General features: G+C 42.1%; 1 protein-coding gene across 1 annotated transcript; it reads right to left on the bottom strand.

Annotated features, from left to right (window-relative positions):
- Window positions 1-812: 812 nt before the first annotated feature.
- Window positions 813-10,799, bottom strand: FAM162B (family with sequence similarity 162 member B). The gene is made up of 4 exons (XM_081856265.1): window positions 10,504-10,799; window positions 8,041-8,152; window positions 2,603-2,711; window positions 813-1,124 (listed from the first exon to the last, which is right to left on the bottom strand). Exons 1-4 carry the CDS (start codon window positions 10,796-10,798, stop codon window positions 1,026-1,028), a joined length of 615 nt encoding a protein of 204 aa, XP_081712391.1. The 5' UTR covers window position 10,799; the 3' UTR covers window positions 813-1,025.
- Between the last annotated feature and the right edge of the window lie 920 nt (window positions 10,800-11,719).

The following is an 11,719-nucleotide window of genomic DNA, read 5'->3' on the forward strand; positions in this document are numbered from 1 at the left end:
TCTTCTGAATTTAGAACTTGCAGTATTTCTTCATAAGTTATAATAACTTTTCAGACCAGAAGCATGTACTGCACTGTTAGAAATCTCTACTGGAAGGCTTACAGTCAAACCCAATGCATGGTTATTCAGAAGTAAGGTTATTTATATTTCCTGCCCTCGGTCATATGTAGGTATGTTGAGCCATTATGGTTTTAATTTACTAAGTTTTTAACTATACCACTTGGGATTGGGAAAATCAGATGGGACAGGAGAAAATTTTGTAAAATTCATTTGGGCCAAATCCTATAAAGTCCTTATTCTTCAACTGCCATAATGATTCAAAATGGCAGGTGGTGTCAAACATGAATGAAGAGTGCCACCCCCACCCTGGCAGCCATCATGCTAAGTTTGGCAATGATATTTCAAGAGGCATCAAGATGTACAGTGGTACTTCTAGTTAAGAACTTAATTCATTCTGGAGGTCCGTTCTTAACCTGAAACTGTTCTTAACCTGAGGTACCACTTTAACTAATGGGGCCTCCCGCTGCCACCGCACAATTTCTGTTCTCATCCTGAAGCAAACTTCTTAACCCGAGGTACTATTTCTGGGTTAGCGGAGTCTGTAACCTGAAGCGTCTGTAACCCGAGGTACCACTGTATAGGGAACAAACAGACAAAGACGACAACATCAGGACAAATTTTGTTGAGTAACGAATTTTAGTCAGAAAAGCCACTGTTACAGTTGATGGAATTCTGTGTTTTCAGTTTTAACTACAAAGACCTTAAAAGTTCAAATAGAAGCAAAATAGCTGATGGAGCCTTTCAGAGCCAACTTTCAACTGAACTTGATTTATTTATTCACTTGTGACAGAAAAAAATAATTATCTTCTCCCAATATTTGTTACACAAGTGGAAATGAAAGTTGTTAGTAGTAAGTTGTGTTCAACTTCAGCGTTTTCCCTGGAGGGTATATCTTTTGCTAACTTGCCAATTTTGTGTGTGTTCTTCGTTCCCAGCACAGCTCCAGTTTCAAGAGCAGATCACTCTTATTTTGCCTTTTCCTCTGCTCTTGTTGCAGCCTCTTCACGCCACTTGGCTTTCTTTGCTAAGTTCCAGCTTGTGAGGGATTCATGGCGTTCAACAGCCTGCAAAAGTAGAGCATCCGCTTCATCATAGTGACACAGCGAAAGGAACAGCTGAAAGATAGACATTATTCCACATAGGGTGCCCTATGTGCTGGCACTGCAAGCGTAGCATCCTCAGAAATTTGACCTGTAAGAGTGCAGAGTGTTGGACAAGGGAGATCTGGGTTCAAAACAGTAGGAAGCTCCCTTTGAGCAATCACTCTACCCAATCCCTTGTAGGAGTGGAGTTTGCATGCTACTCTAAGCTCCTTGGAGGAAGAATTGGGTATGAACGTAATACATGAAAACCAAGTGGTGGCCCCAATAACCTAGAGCAACCCTGTGCCTTCAAGATGATGTTCCAATACCCATCAGTCACACAGTACGGCCAACAGTGAAGGGGTATGAGAGCTGGAGTACAGCAACATCTGAAAGCAGCAGGGGTGCCTTGTGCCCATTGGGACTAGTAGGGTGGAAGGCTGGGAGCCCAACAGTAGGTGGCGCTAGAGCAAGAGAGGGGCAGAGCTAACAAATTCTAGTTTTGCCTCCATCCCACCAGGGGCAACACTGAGACACAAGTAAGTAAGGAGGCAGGCAGGCAGGTGGGGACTGGAAGAGAGCAGACCGAGGTTGATGGGCCAGTGCCCCTTTTGCCCAAATGAACCAGTCTCCACTGTCCTCACTCCTGACATGACGGCAGATGAATCCTTTGCCCAGCAATATATCTCATTTGAGCACTTCTGTTGACTGCCCAGCCTAAGTAGCGTTGACATACCTTGCTTGGAAACAAACTGCTGAGGCAGTTGGCCTTTGTTCCGAACAAACGTGAAGGAGTAATAAGTCTGATGGTCACACTGTGGCCCAGATAGTAAACAGAATCAGGCTAGATATTTCACAGAATCAAAGCATTGTGGAGTTGGAAGGGTCATCTTGTCTAATCCCCTGCAATGGAGGAATCACAGCTAAATAATTCCTGACAGATGGCCATCCAGCCTCTGTTTTAAAACACCCAGTGAAGGGAGAGACCACCACCTAACATTTAGTTGGAATCTCTCTTCATGTAATTTGAAACCACTGACATGGGACCTACTCTCTGGAGCTTGCTCCATCTTCCATGTATCAGTCCTTCAGATATTTGAAGATGGCTATCATATCACAGTCACCTCCAGGCTAAACATACCCAGCTCCCTCACCCGTTCCTCATATGGCTTGGTTTCCAGACCCTTGATCATTTTGGTCATTCTCCTCCACACACATTCCAGCTCATCAATATTAAATTTTGGTGCCCAGAACTGGACACAGTATTTCAGATGTGGTCTGACCAAGGCAGAAGAGAGCAGTGCTATTACTTATCTTGATCTTTATTTCTAGTTTATTTAAAGGTGTTTTTTGTTTAGTGTGAAGCCGTTGTAACATTAAGCAGAAATCAATTTAACAATTGCTATTTTAAAAAGAAAATTGTATCAAAATCCAGAAGTTTCCCATGGAACAATACATACCCTTTTAGCAGAGGCAATCACAGCAAAGCAAGCCATGATTGTCAGGGCAATCATAATGTAACAGGCCTTTACTCGGGCTTTGTTCCTTGCAGCATCCAGCATCTCGGGCCTGCAAAAGAAATTGGGTTGGAACCTTGGGCACCCAAATTTGGCAAGCAATTATGGGAATTGTCTTCCAACTTCTGGGGACGAGCACCCAAGGCTAAGGAATACTAAATTAATGTGTGACATACTGAAATGTTTTTAATTGCTTTGTTTATACTACAAAAGATACATAAGGACTAAATTTGGGGGGTCTTTTTTAGTAATTTGTAATTAAAGCCATATTTGGTTATATGAGTGAGAGCAAATATGGGGGGGAGGGCAGGGAAAATTCTCAAAATTGCCTTCCTCATTCCACCTGTTGGATATAATCTGCTGAGCTGTGAACCCTAACCATTTCTACCTGAAAGTAGATCCTATTGAATTCAATGGAGCTTACTCTCAAGTAAGTTTGGTTAGGATTGCTGCCTTACTTGAGAGTGAACACCACTGACTTCTGTGCTTTCACTGAATTTCTCCTGTGAATAATTATTATCAGTAGTAGTATTTGTGTATTTTTGTCACATTATACAAAGTCTCAAAGTGACTTAACTGATTGAAATCAATGTGGATGTGGTTTTATGTATGCTGAATTCCCAATAAAGTTTTTGGAACTGCAGCGTCCCTTAGGGATGGACAGCTCTGTTCATTTCAGATTCTCATTTTTCCAATCTTAAGTTTAGTTGTTCACATTTCCATATTAGTGTACTTTTTTTTTTTAGTTCTTGTGAAAATTTATCAGCATCTTGGAGAGAATTTCTCTTGGCATACAGATTTTTAAAATGCAATTTTACCTAACATACATTTTTACGATCAGTTCTCCCAAATATATTGCATTTTTATAGGTGGTTGTCAGTAATATATGCATTTATATGCATATTTAATCCTAGGTTATACCTTTCAGTACACATTACTGCACTTGGCTGGAGAACTGGATTTCAAAATTAAGAAAAATGCAAATTTTTGAAGCATGTTTCTATGTATTTTGGTACACGTATTGCTTTGAAAAACTCTAATTAGTTAGGTTTGGCTTTAAATACAAACCTAATCCAAATTTTCCCAATTCCTGTGTGAATGCATCACAAACAAAATATGTTTGTTATTATAATACCTCACACACAAAAAAAAACACTTGCAAAAGCAGCCTTGAATATTGGGAAAGAAGCTTCAGAGCTCCTCTCTTCTCAGTGTGGGGAGACAAGACTGTAGATAAACCTGCGGGCAGATGGATTTCAACTAAATGCATTTAGAATTGAACAAATCAAAAACAGGCCAGCCCATTAAACCCATTAATCTCTAAGTCACTTGCCGCGAGAGGAGCAAAGCACGAACTTGTTGGGTTAAATCAACTAATTGTTATTTCATGGCCCACTAATTGGAACTGTTTTGAAGAGGCAGATCAGTGCCTTAAACCAAAGGCATAAAAAAGCAAGAGAGACAGACATTATTACGATTCCCTGTAATCTTTCCCTAAATGCAGGATCTAACAGTTTCAGGGCCCCCCCAATTGTTTGGGAGGAGGGGCTCAAAGTGGTCCAATGTTAAATTAAAAATTAAATTCAAACGGGATCCCAACTAGTGAAATGTCACAGCTTATGAATATTATAGAATGGTAGGAGCACTGGAAGTGGAGGGCTGTAGCCAATGTTTGCCCTATTCAGAGTAAACCCTAATTTGCATCTCACTGCCCTGATGTGCCTGGAAAAAAGGGACACTTATAGAGTCTGTAAATAAATTAAGATTGCCATACGTCCTGATTTTCCTAGATATTACTGGGATTTAAAGGTGGAATTGACACCTGGTGCCTTGTCCTGGATGTTAGGCAAGTCAATTGAAAAATCCTGGGGTTTGTTTGTTTTTTAGCGTTTTTGTAAAAAACAAACAAAAAACTTTGGGTTTTGTCTAAAAATCTCAACAATTTTGGGGTCTTCCTAAAAATTGCAACCCTAAAATAAATGTTGTAATTTTGAGTAATACTGTTAGTACATAAGACCCATTTGTCATTGCAAAAGTATTTGCCTGCTTTCATAAAAACAGCCATGGGAAGCTGCACACTACAACAATCCTTTGCTATTAAAGGTCAGAAAGTTACAGCTGATGATCTCTTCATGCAAACAGGAACACAAACAGATAAAAAGCACAGCGCTTTTCTGTGGTGACAGGGATGAACAGCCAGCAGAAAATGTTACATTTAGCTTATCAAATGCTTGTATTTCAACAGGATAGAAACAATGATTTTTTCAAGGAAATGAATGTGGGAGTAGGTGAGTGTACACGAAAAAATGCCCTAGAAATCTTATTTCATCCTCGGTCTTCTCGGCCACATGTAGCACAGGGAAATGCAAGCCTTTGAGTTGTTTGCCTGGCATTGGCCATTGCTGTTATGATTCTGCAAGCAGGCCACATCTTTTGCTGCTGTGGCTGCGGCTGCTCTGAAGCGATGGTAACAGAGAAAGCTTGTAGCCTTAAATTCTATCTGAGAAGGGGCTGAAGGGCCATGTATTCCCATCCTGCCACCCACCAGGCCCATCCTTGATGCGCTGAGTGAAGTCTGAAAGGGGACTGTAAATGCATTCAGCTGAAGACACTTGTAGTGCTTCCCAGAAATCAAGAACACATGGATAAAATTTAAGAAGGGCTGAGTCAGCACTTAGGTAGTACCTTGCTTTGCATAACCTAGGAGTTGCAGGAATATGGGAAAGACCTGCCACTGCTTGTGAAATTGTACAGACACCAGGACAGTTATTGCAAGAAATATCTCATCGTTCTGTGGCTCAATGAGGGATGGCTGAACCAGTTTCTTTCCATTTTTAACTTCTCAAATCTTCAGTTCTCCACATTTCTACATTGGTTTACTTTTCAAATTAAAAAAAAAAGTTCTCTTGAAAATCCATCTGCATTTTACTGCAAATTTCTCCTAATAAACACACTTCTAATACAATTTTGTGCACAGTTTTCCAAGCAATAGAAGACATTTTTTGTATGTTATTTTGGCTAATATATAATATGCATTTTTATGCACACTTTCCTCACATAGGTGCATTTTGGTACCTATTGCTTAGCTGGAGACCTGCATTGCAGAATTGGAAGAAATTTGGATATGAAAGATGGCTTGTTTTGGTCCACAAGTTGTTTGGGAAGTGAGAATTAAGTATGGTAGGTTCTCTTTTAAATGCAACAAGAATCAAATTTCACCCCCATCCCTGTGCTCAAGGTCAACCTAGACACTATGATAAGCATATAGTAAAGGTAAAGGGACCCCTGACCATTAGGTCCAGTCGTGGCCGACTCTGGGGTTGCTGCGCTCATCTCGCTTTACTGGCCGAGGGAGCCAGTGTACAGCTTCCAGGTCATGTGGCCAGCATAACTAAGCCACTTCTGGCGAACCAGAGCAGCGCACGGAAACGCCGTTTACCTTCCCGCCGGAGCGGTACCTATTCATCTACTTGCACTTTGACGTGCTTTCGAACTGCTAGGTTGGCAGGAGTTGGGACTGAGCAACGGGAGCTCACCCCGTTGCGGGGATTCGAACCGCCAACCTTCTGATCGGCAAGTCCTAGGCTTTGTGGTTTAACCCACAGCGCCACCCGCATCCCCAATGATAAGCATATAGCTGGCACTAAAAATGGCCACCATGCATCCAATACCTACTCCATGACGTCCAGTAGAACTTACTTTGTGTCATAATGGCGCAGGGAAACACAGAAGTTTGTAACATCATGCAAGAAGTACAGAGCCTAGAGAGGAAAGTGAGACATGCAATAGCCATTTTGGGCGACAGCAGTAATCCACTGCAACATCTAGTCTGGCCCTTAGTTGCATGTCAGGCATGTAAACAATGTAGAAATCAGGCTGGGGGGGGGGAGTTGACTGTGTAGTTCAGCTGTGCATTGGTGCATGTTTGATGCTAAACTGCCCCATACCCATATCTCACTTGCTTAAGCCTGCTGACATGTAAAGCCATCTCAGCATGATTATTATTTTTTATTAGGGCGTGTGTGTTTGTGTGTGTGTGTGTCACAGTCAACATGCATGGTTCTTGACAGAGTACAAACCATGAGTTAGTAAGCCTAAACATTCACATAAGTGTGTGTTTGTGATCAAAGTTGTCATTTTTACAGAGGGCAATAAAACATGTTCTGACACACATTCCTCCTCATTTCCTTTCCGACCTTTAAGTGGAATATGAACCTTGCAGTCCAATGTGGAGTTGACAAGAACACATTGTTCATGCAGTTTATAAACAAATATGGACACCATCCACCTTTGATCACAGTTTGTGTTTCAGATTTCCCCCATGCCCCTAATCACAATAAAAATGTCATCTTGTATGTGCAATAAGCTAAGCTTCAAAATCCTTAAGGCCATATCCTGGTTTTCTTCAACTAAAATTTAAATTTTCCTAATGGGAAATATCGGTAGGATTAAGCCTATTTGTAGATCTCTAGCATCTCACATCCCATTGCTCCAAACGGCATGGCCAGTAATCAGGGATTAAAGGAGTAAGATGCAGATAGAGTGGTGCAGTGGAACTAGGCACAGTTGCCTGCTGAGGAGGGCACCTTCTCAAAGCCAGGTAAACACTTGCCCAGCCTCAGGAAGGAGGTGTGAGGGCTCTGACAGGATCCTAGAGTCCTCCTATCTCCTTCCCAAAGCCAGAGAAGCATTGGGAAGGAGGTGGGAGTGCTGTAGGACCCTTTCAGAGCCCTTACGCCTCCTTCCCCAAACCCCAGCACAATGAGAACTGGAGAGAAGGCATCAAATGTTGGCCTTGCACAGGGAGGCATATTACTAAGGTCCGCCCTGATGGGAGTTGCTCTGTAGAGCACTAGTTTAGCAAACCATGAGATAGTCAAGTGTCACACTCCCATTGCCTGACTTTTGCAGTAAGAACATAGGCCGGAAAGCTGGATTGACCATAGTTTCTTATCGCACATAAATAAAGCAAAATATAAATACATGAGTGCATATCTGTGAAAGTTTAGTGCAACTCAATGATGGAAGCCAGCAATTAATTTTGATCTACACGGTGTATGTTTTGATTGCAAGGTTCATCTTACAGAACAAGGAGAACAGGGGTAGGGAACATGTGACCTTCCAGATGTTGTTGGACTCCCACTGCCATCAGTCCCAGCAGCATGGCCAATGGTCAGGGATGATGGAAGTTGTAGTCCAGCAACATCTGGTTAAAACCATGTTGACTATTCCTGAGCTAGATGGATAGCTTTATTTTTTTAAAAGTCTTCCATTCTCCCCTGTCCTCCCTTCCACTAAAGGATTGTGACTACTTCTAAAATATGGCAGTAGTTTTTCCTCAGCATAGTGTTTCTAGTGATTGAATAAAATGAAGTACATACGGGATCCTTGGAGGAATTTCATCTTCCTTTCTGAAGCGTCCAGTCCACAGGAGGATTTTCTTGTCAAATGTTGAGGGTTTGTGTCCGCCAGGCACTTTGTACACCTTCTCGGCTTCAAGATCCAGTAGACAGAACATCATGTCAAATCACAGCCATGAAAAGGGTAAGGAAATAAATGTCTATGCTCAGACAGACAGACAGACTTCAGCTGCTTCCAAACAACCTCTGTGTGGAGCATTCATCCTGACTTGTTTGCAGGGTCCTTTCCCCATCACTTTCCTTATTGCAAAAAGTCTGATTTATTTTGGGCCAAATCAAGCCTCACTTTCTACTTGATGCTTTTAATTGGAAAAGTCAGGAAGGAACCTGAGAGCTCCTGTATGCATGAGCTCAGTTTCTGTGTTATGGTCTCCCTTCCTCCCTCTCTAGAGGCCTGTTCTGAATGTCCCCAAGGCTTTGAAATCTATTCCTAGAGCAGGCATGTCCAAAGTCTGTTTCAGGGGCCTAATCCAGCCCCCCATGGCAGGTTATTTCCTGGGGTAAAATCCTTAAAAAACCTCAAAAACTCCAAAAGCTCAACAACTTCGGGATAAAATAATAAAAAAGCTCAATCCTAAAAAAAGTTCAATAACTTTGGTTGGCCCCATGGCCCTTCCCTTCATCAAATCTGGCCCTCTTTGAAAAAAGTTTGGACACCATTGTCCTAGAGAAATATCATCCTTTTCCCCTTGTCTTCACTACAAGTAAGGGTAATCATTTTAAAAAAATGGTATTGGGCCCTCTGAGCTTGAAACCAGCACAAGACATTTTGCTGCCTAGAACAAAGGATAAAATGACACCTTTCCTCCATTCAATTACAAAAGCCAGCTGGACTGGCAGCTGAATCATACTTCAGCACTGTAAATGGGGCAGTGCCCTCCACTGTATCTGAAACCAGCAGGTTAGCATAGGGCAAGCTGTTCTGGCCTATAACGTCTCCCCCACTGCTTGCTACCCCTTTTGTGCCAGAGGCACCTGCTTCACTCTGCCTAAGGGTAGGGTCGGACATGTTGAACAAATGCCCTTCCCAGCTTGCTCTGCCAGATCATTCCCCTCCCCCTGCTGCTGGTTTCTTTGTTGTTCCTACTGCTTCCTGTTCAATCATTTTGAAGTAGCCCAGATTAGTTATTTCATTATGCATTTGGTATAACACACACACACACACACACACACACACACACACACACAAGTTAGATGCTTTGTAGATGTTTTGGATCAAAAACAAGATCCAAATATTCCCTTGCATATATATGAATAAGGCATGAATGTAAAATTCAATCAACTCTAGATTCTATTTTTCTGTATTGTTATTGGTCTTTGCAGGTTGGTTTTAGAAATGTTGAGTGTGTGTGTGTGTGTGTGTGTGTGTGTGTGTGTGTGTGTGTGTTGTAAGTCACCTTGAATTGTTTTTGGGAAAAGGCAGGAGATAGATAGATAGATAGATAGATAGATAGATAGATAGATAGATGATAGATAGATAGATGATAGATAGATAGATAGATAGATAGATAGATAGATAGATAGATAGATAGATAGATAGATAGATGATAGATGATAGATGATAGATAGATAGATGATAGATAGATAGATAGATAGATAGATAGATAGATAGATAGATAGATAGATAGATAGATAGATGATAGATATAGATGATAGATAGATAGATGATAGATATACTCTGTATGCTTATAGTGGGTTGCTGCTTATGCCAGGTCAAAACATTCACCCCCAAAAAAGTTTTAAACCATCATTGCAACTGAGCTGGGCACAGTAACAGAAGCAAAGCTTTTCAAGTCAACAAATACAAAGAACTCTAATTCAGATGTAATAAATACAGTGGTACCTCGGGTTAAGAACTTAATTCGTTCTGGAGGTCTGTTCTTAACCTGAAACTGTTCTTAACCTGAGGTACCACTTTAGCTAATGGGGCCTCCCACTGCTGCCATACCGCCGTCACGCGATTTCTGTTCTCATCCTGAAGCAAAGTTCTTAACCCAAGGTACTATTTCTGGGTTAGCAGAGTCTGTAACCTGAAGCGTCTGTAACCCGAGGTACCACTGTAGTGAAAACAACTATAACTCTCTCTCTCTCTCTCTCTCTCTCTCTCTCTCTCTTTCTGTCTGTGTGTGTGTGTGGGGGGGTTAATCTGCAACTGCACACAGAGAATTCCCACAGGGATCAATAGAATCCTGTCTCCCTCTTTCTTCCAGTGAACTTTTAGGCAACACATCCGGGCCTCACTGCCATTAGACAAGAGGAAGGAGCCACCTTGAGCAGCAGATACTGGAGAGTGTTGCTAGCAGACATCCCTCTCCTCAGGGCTGCCATTAAGGTCAGAGCCTAAAATCGTCTAATTGCACCACTGATGGGATCTCAAAATCAAACTACAGGGTGGTGTGTTAACAGTCCTTGCCAGCTACTCACTTGAACCCGTTGCCCCCGAGCTTCTGTTCTGATCCGTGCAGGACAATGCCGTGGAGCCCAGGAGCCCCGGTCCTAGAGGCCGGCGCACAGGAGCACTGAGTTGCCCCGCTTCCGCCAGGAGCCGCCCAAACTGGACGCGGATGCGGGTCCCGCTTGCAGCCAGCATGGCGACGGCAGCCGTTTGAGTGAAGAAGGAAATCAAGCAAACCCTTTGCTTCCCACGAGTAGTGTCCAAGCTGCAAAAAAACAACAACCCAGAAATGACATCCAACTCCTCAGCATATGCCTTTATCATCTCTGGAACCGCCTCTCCATGCCTGGGAACAGCAGAAGCGATTTCCAGTCTCCTTGATCATTTGCCAACCATCCCTCCCCTCCTCCTCCTCCTCTTTTCCTGTGTTTCTCCATGTTCCAAATGAAAATTAAAAAGGGATCCCTTTCCAGGTTTCCCTAACCTTTGCTAGAAAGCAAAGTTGATGCTGCATTTTATTGTCTTTGTTGCATTTAAATTAGTGGGGTTGTTTTGTATTTTAATACAGTATTTTGGGGAACATAGGAAACTGTTTGCTACAGAGACTATTAATTGTTCTAGCTCATTACTGTCTACTCTGACTCTCAGTTTCTTTCCAGGGATTCAGACAATGAATTCTCTAAGCCCTACCTGTAGATGCCAGGAATTAAGCCTGAGACTTTCTGCTGGGGGTGGGAGAAAGATTCAATTTAGCTTGCATTTAAAGGCAAACTTACTGAATTTGCACCTTCCAAAACACTACATGAACCAAAACAGCAACCATCCTTTGAAATTTGCACTTCTCTGAATTTTGCAGTCCAGTTCTCCAGGTGAGTAATATGTGCAAAATAGATATATTAGAGTAAATGAATGCACTTTTAAAAAATTAAATAAAATGACTTTGATATGCAGCAGCACAGAAAGAGACCACACAGGCTCAGGCTCTTTAGAAAAGAAAACAAGGCTCCCCTTCAGGAGAAGCAACAATCTTGAGAGTATGAAGACAATGCATGGGTTGACTTACTCAGTTTCCACAGTACATACCAGAAGGACTTCAGAGCTACTTGTTTATAGAGGTGATATAAGGATATCCTGCTTCCAAGCTAAAAATGAATAATATATTTTGTAGTGCGTATGGGGAAGTCTTGTGGTGGAAGACTGACATTATATTGTACCAGGTATGGACTTAATCAGACATCTGGTGTC

The sequence above is a fragment of the Podarcis erhardii genome, assembly GCF_964252035.2.
Source record: "Podarcis erhardii genome assembly, chromosome: 3".
NCBI lineage: Eukaryota > Metazoa > Chordata > Lepidosauria > Squamata > Lacertidae > Podarcis > Podarcis erhardii.